The sequence below is a fragment of the Buteo buteo genome, chromosome 1 (assembly GCF_964188355.1).
Source record: "Buteo buteo chromosome 1, bButBut1.hap1.1, whole genome shotgun sequence".
Lineage (NCBI taxonomy): Eukaryota > Metazoa > Chordata > Aves > Accipitriformes > Accipitridae > Buteo > Buteo buteo.
Genome location: NC_134171.1, coordinates 42688897 through 42713913, shown reverse-complemented (window position 1 = coordinate 42713913; position 25017 = coordinate 42688897). Strand labels below are relative to the sequence as shown.

Genomic DNA, 25017 nt, shown 5'->3' with positions numbered 1-25017 from the left:
CTCTAAAAAGTTCATAATTAAAAAACAATTAAAGTTAAAATACTATAGTTTAATAAATAATTTTGAAACTCCCTTTTTTTTTTTTAAAGTGTAATTTAGAAGTTATTTTTATGCTTTCAAGGAGAACATCCTTGCTCATCTGTGTAATCTTAGCTGGGCACCAGGCAGGTAATTTTAGAATGCATGAGCATTGTTTGTAAATGCTGGACAGGCAGAAGAATCAAGATCCCCCTCTTCTCAGGAGGTTAAGGTGAATTAAAAGAATTTAGTGCAAGTTCCTGCTTTTGTTTCTGCCCTTGTCCTTTTTCACACCAGAAGCAAATTAAGTAACTTGAAAAACTGATGTGAACACTAAACAGAAATGTACTTAGGACTCAGACAGGAAGTTAACAGTTTACATCAGTAGTATTTTCAATCGCACTGGTCAGAAGTGAGGTTCTTTATGGTATTCTCTTAATCTACCCTGTGTTCTAGATTTATATTGCTTTGCTGGAAATAAAATATTTCCAGCCACATTCCTAAAGGGACTTTGCCCTTGCATGTTTCCTTTAGAGCATGTGCAAATGCATTTTATATAGATGCCTGCCACTGTGGTGAACACAAACAAATATTAAGCAACTAAATGCTGTCATTTTCACAAGTTGGTCGTAAAATCTGAAGTCCATTATTAAACATGTATTTTTTTAATAACCATAGAAAGGATATGGAGCCTTCTCTGCATCACCTCCATAAGTCATGGGGTGTTCCTGTATTACACTGCTAGGGAAGCTCTGCACTTTAACATGAGGAAGTTGACATAAGACCTCAGTTCATTATCAAGGTTTTTTTTTAGATAGTTGCAACATTGACTTTGTTTGGCCTCAATTACCTGTGCAGTTAATATACCTGATTGCCTCCAATGGACACCTTATGTAGATGTGGCTACGTCAATAAAATATCCAGAGAGCCATCCACACATCGTCTCCCCATAGACCTAAGTGACTTCTTTTTCTGCAATATACTTGATTCCAGATTTGAGTATCTATACTTACATTCCTTATTAAAAACTGCAAGGTGATAGGTTGTTCATTAGTTCCAAATTAAATGTGTGTCAGGTAACTAAGTAATATGCTATTAATCCTACACAAATTCCTCCTTGTAAGTGCTTTCTTTCCAGCCTCACTCTGGAGAAGGTCCTTTTTATTGTCTGTCTGCAATAGAAATTATCACTTCCCTTCCACCCCTGGCATTTCCTGGCATAAATGTTGATCCTTTTTAATGCCACAGTCGCTGTGATCATTAAAGCTTTACTGGGGTAGAGTCACATGTACTCAAGCAGTGAACATCCTACATAGGTAGGAGGTTCTTAAAATACCAAAGCAATTATAACACAGTAAATAGTTTGTGTGATCGTCATTGTAATTTCACAGGACACTCGATTATAATTTATTTTTTTTTTTTTTTAGTTTGGATGAAACACTCTCAACCTTATGCTTATAGATGAATTTAGGATTGATCTTCAGAATATGAATCTGCACAAAATTGAGAATCCCAATAAAAGGCTCTTCTGCCATTTCAGCCTTGTCGTCAGCTGATTACAGGCATTTGCAGGACTGTTAAGGAACCTGTGTATCTTCTGGTAAGGTAGTGCATACTTACTCCTACCAAATTACTACAAAACAAGACATCTTGCATATTTGCTGCTGTTTTCCATATAAACTTCTGGCAAAGTAAAAAATGGTCAAATATATTAAAAAAACCTCTGCAGGGCTGTTGGACTGGAACTTTCTGTAAGATGTTTATGGGCTCTCCCATCTGCAAAATACAACTCAAAGTTGTTTCTTGATGTGAAAAAAACAATTATTGGCATCTTCATTCCATGAAAAAGGGAAAGCTATTTCCCATGTGCCTAAGCAGTGTGGTCTCAAATGAAATGGAAACATTTTAACTTTCTTTAATAGCCCTCTAAATCACAATGCAGCTGAGCAAACAGGCTTTGTAAATGGGATCTATTAGGATTTTATTTGGCTACTGGAGTGCTGCCTCTTGGGCAATATTTCAAATTCACAAGATAATATTTGCAAAAATGCAATAGATGGAAATAACGAGGGTGAAGGAGGAAAATGAAAACCAGTTTTATGTTTAGTAAGTTCAAGTGTCCTACATCAAAGACTACCAATGACTTCCAGGAGGCCACTACGGGTGGCTCCAACCTAGAAATTGCTGAGGTAAATGTTTCTTGGAAATACTCCTAATCAAAAAGAGCAATTAATATTAATGTAATAGCAATTACTCTGCCATACATCATGGTAAACTAAAGTCAAACTGAGAAGAAAGTGCCAAATAATCCACATACATGCTTTTGCTATGATAGTCTCCAGGTAAGGCTTAGCGGCAAGTACAATATGTATATTTAAAAGAGCTCCACCTGATTTTCCTGCTATGCATAGATTCAGGAGTAACTATCATACATGGCTTTCATATATAATGCATGTATTTTTGTCATTTGCCAATGCTGTGTCATCAGAACTGAGTTCAGCGGAAGGCTCAGGAGGGGGCTCTGCAGGAAGTGCTGGTGTTTGAGGAGTGTCTTCTTCCTTGGTGTCCAACTGCATGCTTTCTTGTGACTGACCGTCCATGCAGTCCTTTTTGGACAATGGGTGAACTGACACTTTTATTGCAATCTGTTGAGGTGGCTCGTGCAGTGACGATGCATCAGAGTCAGCTGTGGGAGAGTCACTACGCTTCAAAGCATTCGGAATCATATACAGCTCATCTGTATCAGTGGTTTCCTGGCCTTCTGCTGTCTGCCGTACGAAATTCTGTCCTTGCTCCTCCAGACCGACAACCTCCATAATTTCTTCCATTATAGTCCTGCAGTTCATGATGAGAGGTGGCAAAGGTACACTCCGAGCAAGCTCTTCAATATAGCGAGCAAATTCCATGGTCTTGAACTGGGTTACTTTGGCAAGCTCGAGCGTTTTGGCTGAAGTGATAATCGGGATACGCTTTGCAATCTCAAAGGCTTTCTGGAGTTTCTCTGCCCCTTCTGTTCTGAAGAATTCATTGATTGCTTTCTCTGTTTTCTTCAGATGACTGCTCATCATACATAACCGAGTAATGTTCAGTATCATAACAATGGTAAAAGCTACAAGGCAGACAATCATGTAATAGATTCCCATATCACCGGAGGTAAAAACAACCCTCAGTGTCACAGTATTGTTAACACTGCCATATGTATTAGATGCGACACACGTGTATTTACCTCTGTCTTCAAAAGACACGCTGGTAATGTTTAGTAGCCCATTGTCAAGAAACCACCATTTTCCTGCTGGAGAGGAGACAGAGTAACTTAGTTAGAAGTATTTTGTTCACATGATCAGCATAGTCTTAAAAATCAGCTTTGTCAAACTGGCTTCACATTTTGGAAGAAGGAAATAATGTTCAGAAGAAGACAAAGAATTTACCATCACAAAGGCCCATCTGTCCCCAAGATCCTAGCTGTGTTACTATCAAATCCCTGACATCAACTGTGAATAATCAGATCATGCCCTAAAAGAGTCTCATAAAAAAATGTTAATATGCATGACATCTATCACAATCTTATGGTCAGCTGAGTTACAAAGGTAGGACTGCTTACTCCAGAAAGCCTCCCAAACACATGCCACACTTCCTCAAAGAACAGTAACAATGGGATTGTGAGGCAGAAAAACCTACTAAGCCCTCCCTAGTTTTGTTCCCTGACAATGCATTTTCTTACAGTTGGGGTTATTTTTGGTGTTTTGTTACAGTATCTCATATAATTCTGTTAACGTAAACTTTAAAACCCCTAAAATTTCAGACATCATATATTAAACTGCCTGGCCTCTGAGGTGTTCAGAATCTAATTTTGAAGTATGATTTTTAAAAAAGGGAGATAGGACAGGAGGAGTAAGATGGATGGGAAAGAGAAGAGCCGTGACCAAGTAAGAGAACATCTTTTTTGCCAGTATGAACTCCTACGCACCATGATGGAACTTCTTTTACTTTTAAAAGTCATTTCTATCAGTGTAATATAATTAACATCTTTGGTCACTACATGTAATTGTACATGTACATTTCATATCCTTTGAACCTGGCACAGCAAAGCAATTTACCTATTAAACTGAGTCTGAAACAACATGTTAAAATCCAGTGCTCCTATCACTGCTAAAGTGATTCAAGATTCAGCTGGTTACTGTGTTTGCCATTATATATTGGTAACGAATTAGATTTTTAGTTCCCCAAGTGAGCTTTGTTTTTATTCAAATATCACTACTATTTAAGAACTAAGGATGTGTATTTTTTACTTTATTCAGTGTGATATGACTTAGTAAATTGCAACTTTGTTATAAAAAACATGATTCAACTCCAATAGGAAAGCCTGGTGTCAATCCTTTCCTTCATGTAAACCCACCCCTGGAAGTGCTGACATGGTGAAGGGAACAGCCAGAAACTGTAGGAGTGCCTCTGTGCCTTCTGAACAATTCATACAGGGAGATGTCATACAGAAGATTTTCTTTGAAAACAGTGACATAGGCTGATGTAAGCCAACAAGATCATCTAATACATACTGCTTCTCAGAGGCAGACTCAACTGTTTTCAATCAATGTAACACAATCCCAAGCCATTTCTGACAGGTGTCTGCTGAAGGCAGTAATGGAATTTCAATAACCTTCCACAGGAAGTAATTTCACGTGTTCACCTATCTTTACTATCAGAATATTGTTTTTCCTTAAACCTAACCTAACCAGCTGCAACTTAAGTCTATTAAGGTAGCTGAGCAAAGACACAGAATCTGTAATTAGAGGACTAAACCAGCGCAAAACCCCCATGCAATGCATGTGAATGACAAGGCAAGGATTGCAGTCCTGCCACAGGTTGGGATATACCTTGCTTCTGCATTTATTTTATCTTTTTCACGGAAGTTCTTTCATTGTTAAAAAGATTATTCTATTTTTTTACTTTATTTCTTTCAAGGAAGGATCTGTGGACAATTCTGAAACTCATTAGGCAAAAAAAGCCTTTAATTCAGAGTAGTTATGGGCTTTTACCATTTTAAAAGTTTTTCTAATTAAACATGGCTTATCCAAATTGTTTTTTTACATTATCTCCAGTAGAAGCCTATGTAGAAAGTATTCCCACAAGACCCCTGTCCTCAGTTCCTGTAAAGACAGTACTTAATTACATCTTTTTATCCTCTTACTTAGAATTTTTAACTTAGCTGAAACACTATTTTTTGCCCTAGCTTAATTCTTGAAAACAGCTGAATCACTTTGCCTGAAATTAAAAAATACAGAATAAATAAAAAGCTCAGTCTAAAGCAGACCTTCCCATAAAAAAAATCACCTCAATCTGCTAAAGTTAGGCAAATTCAGAGGAAAACTCTCTTACAGAGGAAATGTCAGCATCTGTAACAGATGACACTTCTTTCTCCACTTCTAGAATAAGAAAAAATACAGAGTATTGGCTGCTCCGTATTTCTTTGAATTGCAATGTTGGCAAAGTAGGTCTTTATTAATTGTAACATGACAAGTTGCCTTGCTGATGTGTCCTGGCTCCAGCTATTATAAATGACATAATGGCATTGAACTGTGACTCAATGACCGGGTCTGTGCCAGTGGAACCTGGCAGATAGTATAAGCCTAATGGGAAAACAATGATAAGAAAAGGTATCATTGCTAGGTTTTGATTAACAATTCAATGCCATAATCAACATAACTGTATACATACTAAAGAAAGGTCTTGTGCTAGGAAACATTTCTTACAGGAAGACAGTCAGTTTCTTAAAGGAGGAAGTGCACTGTGGAAAGTCTAAGTTAAAGTGATGTTGTCTTAATACTACATCTGCAATTTTTACTGGTTTGGTCAAAGTTTTTGCTCATCTACCTAAATATTCACATTAGTGGCTACCTCTCTCAGTTGACTATACAAAGACCTAAAGTTAGATGCCTAACTAAAGGGGAAAATTTCTGTTAGTGAGCCTTACTAAAACACTCTAGCGCACTAATCACAGTATGTTGTCATGACCGCACAAATTATATCTGAAAGTCTGCTAACTAGCTCAAGCAGTTCCTTTCTCTAGCTTTACTTAGAAAATGATAAAATACTGTAATGTAAAATATAACCAGTTATGCAGTAAGCTTTTACAGATACACTATGCTGTTGCACATCCAGCTGGGTCAATCATTACTCCCGTCATAGCAGAGTTCTCCGTCTGGTCAGCTATTAGTTAGCAAGCTATCTTGCATTTAGTATGAATAACTAAGACTTTATTTCATCATGCTGTGAACAAAGCAGTCAGTATGGAAGGATTACATGAGCAAACCACCCTTCATCCCCCCCTGAAACGCTCCCTAGAAGTATAACTAGGATTATCACCCAACCCTTCCGTTTAAGGAAAACAAGCTCATGTGTAATTAAGGTCTCTGGCAAATGCAACTGAAGAGTCTTAACTAAAGCCAGGAAGGCTCAAACTTGGCTTGTCCTTCTGACTGCTGCCCTATATAGGTTTTTCTGTTGGTCATTCAGGGCATCTCCTGTTTCTCACACTCCCATGGCACTATGCATAAAGGCAGCAGATATATCAGGGAGTTAGCTGTGTTGAATTCATGCCAACAAACTATTCGCATATGTCAAGAGAATCCTCCCTTGAGTTGGAAAATAGCTTTTTAGTCTTTTTTGGTGCCAGAGGACAGAATGGGAAATAGGATCAAACTCAGTCTTCCAATGAAAAGAAGGCTGTCTACACCTTCTGTTAAGTGCTTCAGCTTGCTATGTGTTGCTATAAATAACACATTAAAAAAACGTTACAGTTTTCTTCCAAGGTGCGTTCAATGAATTTATGACTGCCACCGGGTTTTCATATATTTTCACACAGGAAAATACCACCATCAGGCCATTAAATTCAGGTTATTACTCAACCTGCTGAAATCAGAAGTGTCTCTGGACAGGCTACCTCAGTGAGAATACTAACATCTTACCTTTATTCTCCTCCTCTTGGAGAAGGTGGCCGTTGGAATTGTACCATCTGTAATGTGGACTAGGACTACCTTGGACATTGCAGTCGATCAAGGCACTACTCCCCTCCTTGACTATAACATGGTCGATGCGGGAGATCACCACAGGCACAGATCCCACGTTCATGTCAGTGTGGTTGAAAGTGCTGTTAGTCACATCCTTAGCAGTTGTCAAAGCTGCTAATAAGATGACAAGGCGTGTGGTAGGCAGAAAGTACAAAAAGTGGTGGCTGTTCAGTATGTTCATTTTCCTTCAGTAGTATACGCAGCTGGCTGGGAACTGGGATCGGTTCTGTTGAACACAGGCCCTTGAGGTGAGGAAGTCACAGGAGAGTTCTACTTTGATCTGTGCAATTTTATGTTTAAAATATCCTATGAAAAAAATAAATAAGTACAATGAGATGGCATGTATAAACAATCCATTAGATGTGCTCTTTTAAAATAGTGACACATCCATTAATGCATTTCACAATCATCAGCTCAGTGACTTGTCTAAATGCTAATGTTATCACAGTCCTTATTCTTACTGGAAAAAGATGCATACATTTTCCTGACAATAGTGTTGTTCAGAGTGGCAGGCGTGGGAGAAGGCTTTTATCACCTAGACACTTAGCAGCAATTTAGCTACAGCAGCAGCTACAGTTTTACGCCAAAAGTTCTACAGATTTTTCTTTTTTTTTTTTTTTCACATTTGCAAAATCAACAGGAAAAACAAAGGTACAGCGTGTTAAAGCTGTCACTACCAGTTCAGTGCTGCAACTCTGTCACGTGTATGGTCTTAGATGAATTGTGGAACATGGTGTAAGAAAGAACTGCTCCAGGAAAGGTTTTTGGAGCTCATGTTGGAATCCTTAATATACACAATTTTGTCCAAATGCAATAGCACATACAGCAAAACATCTCAGACCATTCACTTTTCTTAAGCTACTGCATTTTTTTAAGTTTTCTGAGGTAAAACATAGCATGGAAGAATATTCTTAAAAGTACTTGATAAAGTAATTTCAATGTCATTTTTAGAGCAGATTTAGAAAGAAAAAAACTTGCTAGTGACATAATTATGGGTAAGGTTTCTCTGAGATACAAATGGAGTTGGGACTTTTCCATTCCTTATGTGGCATTAAGCATTTTGCCTGTATACTTTTTGCACACTCTCACTACGTTTTCCCTCAACTAATCATCTACAATGAGCCTTTTCTTAAACAGTGATTCCAGTTTGTAGACAGAGGAGGGGGGGTTTACAAATGTGCTCTCTATTGGCCTCATTATGCTCCCAGTGAACACAACTGGCATTCAGTACTGACTGAGGGCACAATGTTGGTCTCAAAATAAGCACCTTTGAAGATTTCACTCAGCATGTAAGGGCCACAAATGATGTTAAAATCACATAAGAGTATCTAACTACAGTGGGTTTACTCATGTGTTTTTGAGGTAAATAATTGAAACTTAGTGAAACTTATTAGTTAGAAGAACCTGGAATTCAAATACAGGTAACAATCTAACAGACTTTCCCCAAATGAACATTTCACTTGCAAAACTGTTTACATGTTATTAAAGATCTGGTTGACACCATGGTAACTCATCTACCTTAGCACGGAAAATGACTGCTGACAAGTTTAGGTCAGTTCCATATATAAAGGAAACACTAAAACAAAACCAACCAACCAACGAATCCCCTTCCCTCTCTTCTTCTTTATTGAAAAAGTCTTTCACTGGTAATATTTGACTTAGGTTGTTTTCTTCTCCATCCCCTGTTCTCTGTAAAGCAATGAACTTGATTTCATACAAATAGATACACCTGTTATTAAAAGAGCAAAATAGTTTCCTCCATTTTGCAGTATGAATCATTACTTGAAATGACAAACTATGGTACCTTAGATAAGTTGCATGTATGGTGTAGATGCCTGTCACAACTCCAAGCCTGCCCTCATTTTTTCTCTGTTTTTCTAATTATTGCATGTGGAAATATTTGTCTTGAAGAGCCAGGATAATTTTAAACTTTAAATTAATATGCAAATTTAATTTGTCATATAAAGCTATATAAACAATGACTTCAGAAATCCCTTTCCAATTATGCAAAGTGTGTACAGCCTGCGCTTTTGAAGTTCTGTGTAGGTACAGCCTGTCTGAATTCGCACTCTGGAAAAAATCCTTCAATTCTGCCTATTCACTTCAGTAACTATTTACATCTCATTTCTACTACTCCATTAACCTTGAAGACAGCCATTCTTTACGGTTACACATATTCATCCTATAAAATGTTTCTGTACAGTGCTATAGATCTGCACTGCACCATACAGAAAAGCCAAAAGACACGTCACACTTCCTGGCAAGGGAGCAGGAACAAAGACTGGCTGGATTAAGACAATGGGAAGGGCAAAAGAACAACATAAATTGATTAAGCTTTGTGTTGCTAATTACTGGCCGTGGCTTGTTATTATTGTATTTGAGCTTACCATATTTTTTGATGCAGAAAGATCAGTAGCAATCAAAAAAGGTGTTTAGCGTGGAAATTAATTTGCATTCCAGAAGGAAATGAAATAGTATCACCCCAATGGGTGAACAGAAAACCTGTAAGGAAGGACCTGCAGTGTATTGGGAAGCTCAAGGCAGTTGGTGGCCCACTGAATCCCTACAGCACAGGGATGTTGTGGATGGATGTTTGGAAAGCGTGTGATGGCAGTAACAATGTAAGGTGCGCCTATTCTGTATGTTTACCTGTGTTTAACGCAGAGGGTATGAAAGTAAAAAACGTACCTTTGTGCAGTGATAACAAATGTGACTGGTTCTTAACATGTCAAAGGGCCAATTACTTGTCTGAAAATAACAGCAACTCCCTTGCTCTGGCACAGAATTAAATCATAAATAACTGCAGTAAATTTTAAGAAAGAGCCTAATAATTTATGTCTACTGTGGGAGATTCATACCTATTCATGTCACTCCTGGGAATGTACTTTCCCATGTATGTTCCTGGAATGAAGAATATTAAGAAAACACTAAATACCTCTGCAGATGAATTTCTGTTTGAAATAAATACAGTTTGATGGCAAGTATGAGGAATAACCAGGCAGTAGGTTTAAAGCAGAATGTTTGGAAATGGTGGCTGCTGCTTTCACATGCCATCCAGGGAAGTACTCTTGATGGACACTTGAGTATGTTTAAGGTGTCAGGGAGAGATGTCTCTGAAGAATGGTGTTTTAAGATGTAAGTTTATACAAATGTTCCCAGGGCAACTAGGAAGTGATAGGGAATCTTTTCTTTGGTATGCACCTTCTGCGCTACTAGTGGGGAACAAAAAAATGGAAGAAACCAAAGAAGGTTTTCTCAGCCTCACCTAACACAAGAAAGTTAAAAGGTGGCCATGCAGGGACCTACATGTCCAGGACCCTCTGCTAACTTTTTAGGTAGGACCAAAAATGCTAGAGTCAGGTTAGGAAAGCAGGAAGAAGCAGAGAGAGAGAACTGAAAGTGTAGAAAATGTGCTCACACCACTCTGGTGCAAAGGGAGATTTCCTGAGAGTTTCTGTCCTACTGCTTTGCCATAGGCACAATAGCAGCCTGAGAATATCAGGGAAAACAAACCTGGGATCCAGCTGCTTTGTTAAACACAAGTGATGTAATGTGTTATGATTCAATCACACAACTAATGGGGAGAAGGCTAAAGAGACCGAAAAAGGACTGCTAGTGATGTCTGCCCACTTCTGGCAAAGAAGCAAGAGAATCCAGAATATTGGAGAAGTGGGTACAGTGCTGTCACCCTGGCTCTTGGCCATGAGAGGCGGTAATTAGCTGTGGCCCATGATAAACCTGATGAAGGCAGCCAAAACTGTAACCTTTTAATCTAACCCGAAGTCAGACAGAGCTGGATTGACTAGACTAAAACAAAGATTCCTGTAATAACTCCTCACAACTGAGAGTAACACAGAACACTAATATAGGAGGACATCTGCAATTTTGAGTATTGCTCTGTAGGAACAGACTGAGTCTCTGGGAGCATTTTTTGCCACAAAAGGGTCACTATAAACAAAAAGTTAAATTTCTGGTCTTGGGAAGAACGTAAGCGTTCCTTTCTCCCATCCCCAAAGCACGAGCTACCTGTAAAAGACTCATAAAAAGTAGAAGTTTATAATATATTTAATGTGGTTACATACACTTTTTTCTTTTCTTTTTTTTTTTTTTTTAAATTTTAAAACTGTGGTGCGTGAAAAGGAAAAAGAACACCCCCAGCTATTCTGAGCTACCTTCTCCACTCAAAGTTGTAGTCAGGGACAGGCTTACCTCCCAAGATGGAATCAGATGAACCCCCAAACTCTCCTCCAGCATCTAGAACATATATATAGATAACTTGCCCTGCTGTATTGTATCTGTAGCAACATTTACCACTGAAAGATGGTTGCCAGTGGTCCTTATATTAAATAGTTTTGGTTTTTTCTTCCCCAACCCAAATGGTATAAACTGAAAATCTGAAAGTATCAGATTTACTGCTCACGGGATTAACTTTCAAGGAAAACTGCACGAGACTTGAGCCACATGAGGGAACTACGACAGGCTTTTCTTCTAAGTAAGTGACACGATAGTGAGATCTAGCATGCTCTCTATGCACTTCTGTCCAGAGAAGTTCCCTGGAATGTGCTCCAGAACAAGCACAGCTGCAGGGTGGTGGTATTAATCCTAACTATGTGAAACAGGGACAAGAACTGAGGTTAAATCTTCCTTGTCCAAAATTAAGCATCAGTCTGAACAGAAGACACTTACAGCTCGGACTGGCTGGGAACGTTAATCACTCAGAGACATGTTCTGATTGACCATTTATTTTTTCATGTCATAGATGAGTTTGCTTCCTAGTATTACTGCCACCAAAGAAAATTACTGTGGGTGAGGGGCCATGTTTATAAGTACTGCATTTGTGCAGAACAGCATGATGACAGAGCACAAAAGAACAGAAAAGGAGGGCAGTGATGCATACCTTTTCCTGGCTCACTCACTTCTGTAAGACTGGCCTGTTCTTGTTCTTGGAATAATGTGTAATCCTATTAACTGTGAGGTTATTCAATTCAGAAGTGAAGCACAAGAAACCAGCTTATTGTATAATGCATAAATTATGTTCCTATAGCTTTAACATCCCAATGCTATCTTGCTTGGCTTGTAAGTGATCAAGAAAATGAAATGATTTTAATTCTAGTTCTCATTTGTCTATAAATAAGTATTAAGGATGATACTACAAAACAAAATTAAAGCTAATTCTTTATTATTTAAAAACTACTTACTACCTTTCCTAGTTTCCATGGGCAATGCCTTTACAGAGTGGGCAAAACTGAAAGTTAACAGGTTTTACTGGAACATGAATGCAAATGAAGGGACTTATGCCACATGGAAGGCAAGAAGCTCACTGACAGTTCAGGGCTTAAGAGTGAGAACCACCTACTGAAAAGGTTAAGCTATGACGAGAAATGTCACTCATTCACAACTAGCAGAAACTTTCTGACTTATTTTTCTAGTCATTTGCTAGTGAACAAAATATTGAGGCTTGGTTCCAAAAGAGCTGCTCTGTTCATTCTCCTTGGGGGGACTTCAGTCCTTCGTAACTTCATGGTTTTCTGCTTCCCTCGCTATGTTGAATAGGTTGCACACTGGTGATGTTTGTAAGATGAAGAGCTTCCTTCTGCACATCTAGACTGGGGCTTCCCGACTGGGCAGCAGCTCCCAACTATGTGCACTTCAGTCTCTTCACCTGCTTTCAGCTGCCTGGGAATCCTTTAGAAACTCCTTATCAGGGCTGTGTCACACTGCCCTGGCCATGCCACATGTGCTCAGCCACTTGGTGTCACACTTGCTGCCTTCAGCCACCAGATGGGACAGTATAGAGAAGACAGACCCAGGCTCCTCTCAGAGGTGCACAGTGAAAGGACAAGAGACAACACAAGCTACAACAACAGAAATTATGACTATTTATGAATAAATATTTAAGCAGGAGGTCAGTCAAGCCCTGCAACAGGTTGCCCAGAGGGGCTGTAGAATCTCCATCCTTTGAGATGTTCAAAACTTGACTAGACACAGTCTGAGCAAACTGGTCTACACTGGCCCTGCTTTGAGCAGGGTGTTGGATCAGATGGCCTCCAGAGGTCCCTCCCAACTCATACTCAAGAAACACAAATACAGTAATTGCCTTGGAGAAGTCAATGTGAAAAAAAATATGGCTAATCTTAAAAATTTCTACATGGGATGCTGGGAAATTGCCTTCATGATCCCCTTCATAATCCTTTTATTTTTGAGTAGCAGTATTTTAGAATCATGAGACAGGCTGAGAGTGTTGACTACAGTCCCCCAAAAAATTGTTTGGCCTTCTCCATTATACTTATATGATAAGTAAGTACAATGATAAGTCCTCTTTATCATATATAGAGGACTTATTTTCAGCCTAGGTAACTAATGAAATATCACTTATTTGGGGTGTCTGCAATAGTGAATGTTGGGGGTTTTCCCACATGTAGATAGTCAGAGTCTAAAATTCATGGGTTATTATCTGCTGATAGACCTGGCTTCTTGATGCTAGAAAATTGTCAGTTGTGGTGAATCAAATCTTGAAATAGAATAAAGCAGAAATAAGTCAGACTCAAAGACAGACTAAGATAACCTTTTCAGACTACTGACTTCAGAGGGTAGATGAGTAAGAAGAGATATTATTAAAAATATACACAATATTGAATGGTTTAAAGACAACAGCTGAGGCATATGTATTTACTGCTTCTCAACACTAAAACAAGACAAATGAAACCGAGGTGGAAGATGGGGCAGTAGGAGGAAAGAGAAGGAAGTTTTTTGATTAATAATGGCTAGACTGCAATTTCTTGACAGATAAAATAAGGGCTGGGAATTTAGGAAGATTCAAGAGACAGTATATAATATACCTGCACAGGATCATAGATTATGATGGTTTATGCAGAATTTGGGGACTTAACTGTCTTCTGTGTATTCATTGTCTTCTGAGTGTATGGCCCTGGGCAGTGAACAAGAACGGCTGTCAGTTTGGCAACTTGGAGCCCTTTTCTAGGACTCCTGACTAAAAGAAATGATAATAAAGAAGCCTATAAATTAATTTGTTTTGTAAGCACTGGTACGCTATTACAGGCAAACACTTCTCAATTTGTTTTGCAAGGTGACAAATGATACATAACAAAAGAAAGAAAATGGAAAACTCAAGGGCCGTAGCTTATTCTACCATTAATGGCAGAAACAGAGTAAGATTTGTAATGAGTATCTTGTAAAGTTATTTTGTTCTGAACACATCCACCGCTGTCAGGGATAACAGAGTAAAGTTAACAACTGTAAAGATTCAGTTGTCTTAGTTTCAGGGTTCCATAGTGTATCAATAAACTACAGCAAGAAAGCACCAAGCAATAAGGTGATTTCACATTTTGTATGTGTGATTGAAAACGAATGCCATATCCAGACTTTTGGTGTAGGGAAAGAAGCACATGCCATTCTATTCAGCAATGGTACAATGAAGGAGTTCTTCATGTTGCCTTTATGAGTGTTTAAATGTTTTAGAATATTTCTGCTGTAAATTTCTCCTCAGTTTTGTTCCTCTTTATCCTACTTCATGTCTCAATATTGCAAAACTAACAAGCATATGGCATCCTAGAGACTTTAAGACCCCCTTCACTTTGAATATTTGAATGGACCCATTCATTTAACTGTGTCTTTGAATGGTCTGATGTGCACTCCCCTCACGTCAATGAATACTCAGAGACCCTAATCCATTAACCTAAAAATGAATAGATGAAGCCTGTTGGTAGATAATCATTGGAGAGATTATTTAAAAGCACCTCAAGAACGCCAAACCTCTGAAAAGTTCCCTTCTGATGTCGCAGCTCCTGTAACCCCAGCATCTCTGCTGTATTGAATCAACTTTTTGCGAAATACACTGAAGTAACAAAAACATTCAGGCAACTTGGATGCTTAACTTTTCATTAAATAAGTTGTAGTTCATATGTTCATTTTCATAACGACTGAGTGATTTAAGTGTTCCTTCTTGGAGGTATTTTAATGACTGCAGTAAAAGCAAAGTTTTATATTTAGTGGAGAAGCTTGCTGTTTTTAATCAAGACAGATGCTGTGGTGGCAATGTCCTACTGAGTTGGGAGCTACCCAGATCATAAAGCAGATTCAACACTATCAGTAGTGGAGACTTTTTAAGGCCCAGCTTATGTTTGATTAGGTACGCACTCTTTACAGAATTTTTAATCTTACAAATAAATACTTCACTTATGGAGATTATCTAGATTTATTCAACATTTGTATTTATTTGGAGGCTGCACAATTGCCACTGAATACAGTTTTGTATACAAAGCTATTATTCCAGAAACATCTGTATGGCTTTAAGAGACACTTGCTTAACTCCTTGCAAGCTTTCTGCATAGCTGCTGTTTTGCTGTTGCAGTAAACACAGATGGATCAATGCTTAAAAGTCCCCTTTGTTGAGAAAGGAGGAACAAAGAAGATGCACAGAGAATGTCTCCCACGCTTCCACATACACGCTGCCTGGCCTCATCAAGTTCTACATATCTTTCATTTTCTTTACTCACCTCTTATCTTTTATTTATACCGGCACTCTGTAAGCATTATTCTGCCAACAGTTTGAATACCAAAGTCAGCAAATAAAACAGATCTCACATGCTCTTGGCATGGCTTATGTGACCCTGCTAAGAACATAGCAGGGCCTGATTCACTTCCCTCCACCACCTCTTTTGAGCTGTGTTTGCTAAAGCTAACCATCCTTTAAGCACATCTAATTGTTTTCTTTTTCCAAATGACGAAGAATTCCAGATATAGGACGTTCAAACAAGACATAAAATTAAAAATTAAGTTTTGTTTAAACAAAGATAGGAAGGGCTTTGCACGGCTAAAGACTTCTACTGTTTAAACTCTAAATTCTGTATGTGCTTTGAATAAAAGAATGTTTTCAATGCACTGATACAGTTTTCATTATACTATTTTAACAAAAGGCTCCCGTTTTAGTTGGAATATAAAAGAGAAAAAAAATAGGAGAAAACAGATTTGAGGATGACTAATTCTTCTCTATCCCTATAGAACTGCAAGATGGATATAATTTTTAATGACTGACTTTCCCATTCATTGGTTTCTGGGATACAGGGCAAAAAGGTTACACGTGGATGCTGTGATTAGGACAGGATTAGCCTTGTCAGAGGGGGAATTTAAAGGAATCTAACCATTCATGACTGATTGCAATAGAAAAGGATCATTTCAGGTTAAAAGTGCCTGCGCCTACTTCCTCCACAAATAACAAAGGGGAGAGCAGACAGGATTCAAAGAAGCTTGCCCTGCACCACACGACAACTTAAGTCTTGCTTGTACACAAATGTGATCAATTTAGCCCTTTCCAAGCATGCCTACATAAGGCCATGTATATGCAATAATTTAGCTGGAAGCCCTCAAGAGTTTACTACAGAACCGCTATAATTTTGTGCCAGTTATTTCTATGTTGGATTGAAAAATGTAACATAACTTTCTCAGCATCCAGTATTGTCGGTAGGACTCTGTACCACGCAGTCATGCACACATGACTCTACACGCAGCAGCGCAGTTGCAGTGCCATATACATGCCCTGACCCTGCATGACTTAAAAATATTAGCAGAAATCTTTTCTTTGTATAAAACTCTCAGTGGCAGAATCATGTCAATTAAAAGTTAAGTCTGGGCTAGGTAGATTATTCTTAATGTAATTCCTCCACGTGTGGTGGCCCTCTTCCAAAATAAGATATTTACATGCATCTATACAGAGTTCCTCATTTCTGATAAACAGGTGTTACTCATGGTAATTACTTTTACTCTGAAATAAAAGAGTCCACTACCAAAATTTCTTAGATAGCTAAATCAAAGCCGCTAAATCTGTTCGAATTCCTCTATCCTGACACAAATAGGTACAAGTTTTGTCTGCCCTTCACGGCCTTCCTGGCAAATAGAACATATGCTACTCTAAAATGCTGCTACAAATGATTTCTTTCAATCATAGTAACTGTTGAAAAGTAATAGCATCTCCACTGTCTTGGAAATGACGGTTCTAAGATGGGTCTGTATATGGATCAAAAATGCCACTGTTTTAGTTAACAGAACTAAATAACAAAATTAAGACAATGAAGAGAGGTTTGCAAAGGCACGCATGTCTGCATGGATGGATGGCAGCTAAGAATCGCAGGAATGAAAAAATTCTGGGAAGCACCCAGGACCTTGGTCTTACACCACAGTCTTCTGGTGACATATTAATGTAGTCCAGGATATCTCAAAGTAGGATCATAGGCGTTCATGCCTGCAAAAAACTTCTAGTAAAGGCACAACTTGCTGACAGTGAAAGAAGACCCTGCTAGCAAAGCTCAGTACAGGTTACTTTAGCTCCTGGCAAGCTCACTCTCCCTGTTACAAGTTGCATCCATACCTCAGTTGTGTCTTACACTGGCAAGAAGCTTAAACCATAAAAGAAATGCCAGTTCCCAGATTCCAAACCTTCTAGGCAAGAACTGAAATGGGGATTGGTTTTGTTCTATTTAAATCATACCCCAGCACCCATATCATTGTGTCACAAACATGACCCTCTCCTAAACTGTAAGGGGGTGGCTTTGCATATTTCTGTTGGTTGGTTTTGGGGTTTTTTTTCCCTGGTTAAAGTGACAAATACACTTTAACCAGGTTCCTGTGCTGACTCCATCCTCCTCCTCTGTCTTAGAGCAGGACCTGTCTAATTGCAGGGAGGCAAATAGAGTTGTACAATATAGATCACTTCAGAATTCAGTGCTACGCTCCCACCATGTGTTAAATGTTTTACGATGGACTGATTTTATCTGTAAGCTTTCAGGATAGGAAACATGCTTTGGACAAACACCACATATCACTGTATTAAAGTAGGAAGAAAGCCTTTTTTTTTGGTGGATGTTCTGCTGTTTGTCTAGACCTCTGAAAACTTCAAATTCTTCAAAAAAAAGGATGTACAATGTGTACTCCAGCTGTGTAAGTTGCACTCAACATCAACTGATGTTGATATACTGCAATCTAAATGAGAAGGCTTTCTAATAAAAAAGGATTCCTACTACACCAACCACAAGTGTATCAATGGTGCTGCTGCTAACTGTACACACTAAGCCAGACAAAAGATTCCTGCCATGCAAACATCATCTCCATTGAAAAGAGATCTGCCGTATTTTGTCCTACTGCAGTGAAGAGAGAAACCTTCCAAAACGTAAATGGCTCTGAATAACTAAAAAGCTACATTTCCCCCCCCTTTTAACTCCTTTGTCTTTTTTCCCTTGAACTAACTTTACAGTCTTTCAGGCAAATACAGTACCAAATGAGGTCACACTTAGTATTTAGCATTGCTTACACAAGTTGGTGCTTTTATTTCCGGAGCAGGGTTATCAGGGAAGGTCCATTTGAGATACTTCAATTTAACAACTGAAAGAGGACTGTGAGGAAGCGTAGTCTCTTACAAGACTCTCCACATAAAGGCACTAGAAAAGTACCCGCTCCGTAGTGCTCTCTGTTCTCTTAGGCTCCCTCGTCCTATGCTGTTCGAATTTGCCCCGTGAAGAGACGGTATTCGATAGTTATTGCAGGACCGCTCTGGCTCTGCACTTTTAGACTGTAGTTCCCTCAGGGCACTTCCCAAATTGAGTTTTATCTCATGAGACTATCCTGTGAAGTAAAAGGGTAATTAAAGCAAAATATCAAGAGGCAGCCTTTATTTTAAATTCAAAGCGGCACAACTTAAGCTCTCTTCAGAAGGCAGCTCCAGGGCAGAGGTCTCTGCCCTGAACCGATACCCCCCTTCCCCCTCGCCAGCGCGGGACAGCAGCGAGCATCCCGGCCGCCGGCTCCAGCGGGAGCGCGGCAGCTGAAGGTCTCCAGGAAAAGCTTCGGGCTCGTTAGCTCTTTTGCCTGAAGAAGCGCACTGCCCCGCAAGCCCCGGTGCTGATTTCAATTACTCTCTTAAACTTTCACGCCGAACGCAGCGTTACTCCGCTCCCGTTGCGCGGGTAGCTACCGCTCTCCAAGGCGGGCTCGCCGGGAGCTGCCGGGAGACAGCCGCCGCGGGAGAAGCAGAGCGTCGGGCTTGCCAGGCTCGCCGTGCTGCCCCCGGGCACGGCCACGGCCACCGTCCCCGTGCTCCGGACCTCTAGGCTCCCCGGGGGCCGCCGCCGGCGGCGGCGGGGCAGCGCGCCCGCTCCGGGGCTCGCCGCGCCGGCTCCCCGCCGGGGACCGCGGACCTCCGCAGCCGCCGCCGCCGCACAGGGACCGGCGCGCAGGTCGCCGGCAGCCGCGGCAGGTGCCGGCGGCGCGGCCGGTCGAGGCGGCGGCAGCGGGCAGCTCCTCCCCGGGACCGCCGCCTGCCCGCCCGCCCGCCCACCGGGGGAACCGCGGCCCGCGCCCCCCGCTGCGCCCGCTCACCTGCCCGCCGGCTGCTCCCGCTCGCACCCCGCCGCCGCCCCGCGGCAGCGCCCGCCGCCGTGCCCCTCAGCGCGCCCCGCGCAGCACCATGCCGGGGCCGGGGCGGGCGGAGCGCGGCGCTGCCGCAGTGCCGTGCCGTGCCGTGCCGTGCCGCGCCGCGCCGTGCCGTGCCGTGCCGCAGCGCTGCCCGCCGCTCCGCCGCTGCCGGCTCCGGCAGGGGAAAAGTAGGTCAGGGCGGCACTGAGCATGCTCGGGGCCGGGCCGGGGGGCGGCCCCCGGGCCCGCGGGGGGCGCGGGAGGCGGCGGCGCCCGGGGCCGCCGGGGCGAGGCCGGGGCAGGGCCGCCGCTGCCGCGGCGAGGCCGGCGGGGGCCGTGCGGCGGCCGGAGGCGAGGCGGCGGGGGGCGAAACGAGCGGGCGGCTGCGAGGCCGCTCGGGGAGGGGGAGGCGGGAGTGACGGGGGGGCGGGGGGTGTCACTCCGCCGCCCCCGCGAGTCCCCTCGGCCCGCGCGGAGGCTGTGGGCCGGCGGGAGCGCTCCCCCGTGCCGGCCGGCGCAGCCCCGGCCGGCGGGATGCGCACGCCTGTCATCGCATCCCTTCTCAGAGACGTCTGCGGGAGCAAGGGCGGCAGGAAAGGGGGGAAACCCCGACCTGTCTGGATAATCTTGGAAATCAGAATGCACCCGACTCCAGTTTAAGCCCAGCCTGAGGAGGTCCCAGCCTGCGGGGAGCTGACGCTGACTCTGTAGGTATCCAAGTGCTCTGTCACAAGAGGGTAAAGCTGTCTTTTAGCTCGAGCAAAACTGCTTGAGTGTGGTTGGTGCTAACTGTACGTGCTGTGCAGCCGCTAAAAATGGATAGGATGTATGCGGGCAGCCTCGGGCAGGAGGCTGGCAGGGACCTGGTGTGTGCCGGTGCTGTCCTGTGCTGCTCTCCCGTACTTACTTCCTCACCTTGTGGCATCAGAAGAGGAGGATGAAGGGCCACCTTCAGCTGAGCATCAAGCCAGTGGGTTAGACCATGGGGGTCTATGTTGCCAGGTGTTTGTAATCCTCCTATAGCCAGGCTTGGACCCTGCTCTTGATAGCCTCTTCTGATTGCTTCCAGGGCAGTAGTAACCGAAGCTCCTCTGCTCCTCCTTGGAGTAATCAGATGAGAGAGCATTTGCTGAAACTGCCAGAAGAATATGGGTAAGGACTGCATCTCATTGCAGGGGGAGGCATACGTGAGGTGCACTGTGGTGCACATCGAAGCAGGACTCCAGCCTGCACAGGGGAAACTGAAGAGGAACAGCAACAGAGGGCTCAGAAATGGAGAGGAAGACCCACTCCAGGGAGCTGGACTGGTTGTGCCGAGGGCCTGGGCACCTGGACCCACCACCTTGCATGCAAGAAGAGCAGGGGTGGCTGCAGCGGTTGAGCATGGATGCAGCCAGTGCTTGGGAGCGGTGCAGGCACTGGTGAGATGGTCTCTGGCGAGATGGTCTGCTGACAGCCAGGGCTTCTTGTGGTCAGGGTCTCCAGTATGGAAGAATTGGAAGACAGTGGGGAAGATGCATCTGATGTTGTCAGGCTTGGCCAGAGCCAGGTGCCAACTGACGGAGTGGGTCAAGGAGTGTGCTTCTTACTCATCCACTCATGCAGCAAAACATTTTCTTGATGGGAGGAGCCGGTTTGGTCATAGGACCTTGTTTGCCACTGACTTGTGACTTGCACTAGTTTGGCCCCACTTGCTATGCGTTTGTTTTTCCTTCCTCCCACATTTAAGTACTGGTTTTGAACACAATCGAGTGGCTTTTATTTATCGGTTAATGATGCAGCAGTTAGATAACTGAGTCCCCAATCTCACAACCTCCTTTAAGTCAGGTAGGACTGCTGCTCTCTGAGTGCATGTCAGATCTGTGTGAGACGAGGTTGAATTTTTGTGTTTGGAAAAGTCACACATTTTTCCTTAGTCCCCCTGAAAGTGGCTACCCTTTCAGTCTCCCTGGGTTTCAGTGAACATAAGCCTATGTTGCTGGAGACAGCCGTAGGAGTTTGGATGCCCACACGCCCGCTGAAGAGGTGGTTTTGCTGGGACTTTTGTCTCCTTCCAGCACTTCCACATCTTGATATCACCCCACTGCTGACACTAAAGCCACCACATTATTTGCTCTATGCCCTTTCGTGGAAGATCACTATGTCCTATGCTTGGTGTGACCTGTGCTTGTCCTCCCATTCACTATAGCTGTTCTGGGCGTAACTCAGCAGGGAGATGTAGCCATGTAGACTACCATGGGAAGTCTCCTGTTGCTCTTCATGGTCTGCAGCAGGTAGGAAGCAAGGACTTGTACCACCCCAGCAGTTAAAAGCAGTGGCTATGCTGCACTGCTTCCTTCGGTTCAATGCTTCCTTGATGTCCCTTTCTTCCTTCCCCATCTCCCACTCTTGCAACCAATGTGTAGTAGAGTAGCCCTGAGGAAGACAGCTGAGCTGCGAGGGCATACTGCCTTTTCCAGCACCTGTGGCATGCAGCCGCTATCTAACCATAAGCTCCTGAAGACCAGTGAGGAACTGCCTTCCAGCGGGTCAAGCTGCCTTGCTCGGGGCTTGAAATGGCTGATCCTGGCCCTTTCTTCCAGCATTAGGTATACCCACCTGGTATATCATTTGTGCCTTGAACGCTGCAAGTTGGGCAAGCTTTCTGAACTGACTCTGCACGCTGGTGGCTAAGCTTGATGTCATTGGTGCATAGGAAAAAACAGCTAAGGTCTCTGGGAGAGAGAGGGAGAGCTGGCTTCAAATTCATGCTTTATCCAGTCTGGAGCAAGGTCTGAAATCCCAGACTGTCAAGTGAGTGTGTGGACTTCTGGAGGCTTTTTTCAGTCCCACTTTTCCAACAGTGCTTGCACCAGCTGCATGCAGAGGACTGGCGCACTGAGTGGAGCGAGGACTGTAACACGGCTCTTCCGGATGTGTACTCTAGCTCTAGATTAGCTATAAAAATCTCCCTAATTTACCCGACATTAAATTATTATATAGAGATGAACGAACATAAAGAATAAAACTGAGAATATTGTTATTTTCTTTGATAATGCCTGCCATAGATAAACACTGGCATTTTATACTTAGTAATATAGTGGGCACATTTTGCTCCTGTAAAACCAAAGCATTATTTAATAAGAGGCAGCCTTTTACCTTAGAGCAAATAGAACTTTGGTATTGCTGATAGTTGTATCTGAACAGCATAATCAGGGAAGCCTTGTAATCATGCTGTTAGAAAACTAAAATAAACTTAAATTGTACATTTTGTGGGATTACAATCCCTCCATCCACTAGGTGGAGTGGGATCCGGGAATGGCTGAGACAAGCTTGTGTGCCACACAACGTCAGGTAACAGCAGAGAAACGAAAGCACAAAGGGAAGTTTTCAAATAGTATTGAGCAAAATAGCTGTATTAACGTGCCAGTCAACATAGATACAGGAGGGGATATATTCCATTTAGAAATTAGATTGGCATCTTTCACATAAAGTAGAAAGGAAAATTTTGATTACGAGAAATGCCTTTTTTCAGTATGGTGATGTTACCCTTTTCTTTCTTTTTTCAGATTTCTAGACCCAAGTACAATTAGATCTCGCATGAATACTAAGGAGAAAATACTAACTTACTTTATTAAGATATATATCTTTGGCATGCTATATTAACTCAATTTAATTGTTTTCTGAAATATGAGCTGCATTTTAGTTTTATTTGTATCTGTTACCTGAGATTGTTACATTAGTGACTGTAATCACATTATTCCCATCTAAAAGACTGCAATTCCAAGCTAGACCAGCACTGCTTTCTTGGTTGGGTAGCATGCCGTTTCTGGGGAAAGATGCGGACACCTGAAAGGCATTGATCTTCGTTGGGAGGGAGATGCAGAAATCGCATGGTCCTGGGAACTCCTGGCCTGCACCAAATGTGCCAGACTGGTGCAGAAGGAGGTGTTGCGGGAGGAGATGGGTGTTCCTACCTTGAGCCAGACAACTGGGGTCTAGTTCAAAATACTTTATTTATTAGTTTATTTAAACCAGCATACATTCATATCATGGCCTGTGTTTTGTTCTTGTTCCTCCTCCCTACCCTTTGAAATAACTCAAAATAAATTTAAAAAGAGTAGGCATGAAGCTCATGATCTTAGGGTGTTTTTTATTGGTACCTCATTGTATCATGTAGTGATAACTACTTTTCTTCTGCACTTCTGGATTTGTTACTTTCCAGTTTTGTTAGTGGTTCCTTTTTGTCCTCTACAAGTGTATGAATGGGAATGACCAATTAAATTTTATTCCTCCCTACGCCTTATCTTTTAGGGTGTGGGGTTACAGAAGTAACTTGTTTTTATACCTTTACTGTGACCTCTCTCTTTGCTCCTCCCAGAGGAGGAGAAATTCTTGTCATGTTGAGGAAGATGTTCTCTGCAGTGATCCACTTTCATTACTCACTTCGGAGGGAAATTCCTTCCTGAACTATGTCAAAGACACAGTCCATAAATGAAACAAAACTACTGATTATGTGGTCGCCATAATATCATCTTACACAAACGCAAATTTGAAATGAACGGCATATCTTTTGTGGTTTCATTTCCTCTTTGAGGTTCTCTTGGCTTTGCAGTATATTCTCTTGACTCTCCCTGTCCTACAGCATATATGTGGACAGTTTCTACATGTGCTTGTAGTTGCGTTGAAAGTGGTGTCGCTCAGGCTCTTCAGTGATGTGTGCTACAGAAAGCTTAGCCATGTGGATATGCTAAGCCAAGGGCAGATATGTCTGCATAAATTATTGGCAGCTGAGGAGAGGGTGAAATCCACACCTCTTGTGATCTGAAGGAAAATTCCACAACAAAGTCACAGAAAACTGGGTTCAGAGGGTTTGGCACCATTGTTTAAAAGCTGCCAAGCTCTTTAGGACATGAAGAAATAAAAGAAGGGCTAGTGAAAGCCCCTCTGTCCCCATCCCTCCCCCTAGCAACTTGCAGAAAAAACTTTCCATGTGTAAGTTGAGGTCAACTGAGAGCACTTCTTACAAATAGAAGAGTTTTGGTTCCTTTCTTTTTCTGTACCCCCCCACCACTTCCCCGCCCCATGATTTCCTATACATTTCCTTCTAGCTAGTGGAAACTGGAGAGAGGGTATTACTCCAGAGGACACCGATGAGATGAAACACGAGGCTGGAAATGAAAGTCACTAAGCCACGAACAGAAGGATCTCGGTTCTCTGTCAAAGCCTAAGAGGGCTTTTGTCTTCAGACAGAAATATTGGATGACAAGTGGATTAGTGGGGACCCTGGGTGAGCCAAAGGCCTAAGGGTCAAAACAATTGGTTTACAGTTACCTTAATAATGTCAGATGCCTCAGATTCTAATTCTTTCCCTTTCTACACCAAATAATCTTATTTATTTCAACTTTCTATTGTATGAAACAATGATCATTTCTCTAATCGCCTTTGCTGACCTCGCGTGGCCCATAGCTCTCCAGCTAAATAAACTGAGATAGGGCAATAAAAAACAAATCTACACCACTAATTAGCTTTT

At 42.1% G+C, this 25017-nt stretch overlaps 1 protein-coding gene across 2 annotated transcripts; it reads right to left on the bottom strand.

The window, feature by feature from the left end:
• Positions 1-1451: 1451 nt before the first annotated feature.
• MFAP3L (microfibril associated protein 3 like) lies at positions 1452-19604 on the bottom strand. 2 transcript variants are annotated; one of them, XM_075028500.1, is made up of 4 exons: positions 19470-19604; positions 6981-7388; positions 3245-3310; positions 1452-3127 (listed from the first exon to the last, which is right to left on the bottom strand). In XM_075028500.1, the coding sequence occupies exons 2-4, from the start codon at positions 7261-7263 to the stop codon at positions 2445-2447; spliced, it is 1032 nt and encodes a 343-aa protein (XP_074884601.1). In that variant the 5' UTR covers positions 7264-7388; positions 19470-19604; the 3' UTR covers positions 1452-2444. The 2 variants fall into 2 exon arrangements, with proteins under 2 accessions (XP_074884601.1, XP_074884591.1); XM_075028490.1 differs by having other exon boundaries at positions 1452-3310.
• Positions 19605-25017: the final 5413 nt, after the last annotated feature.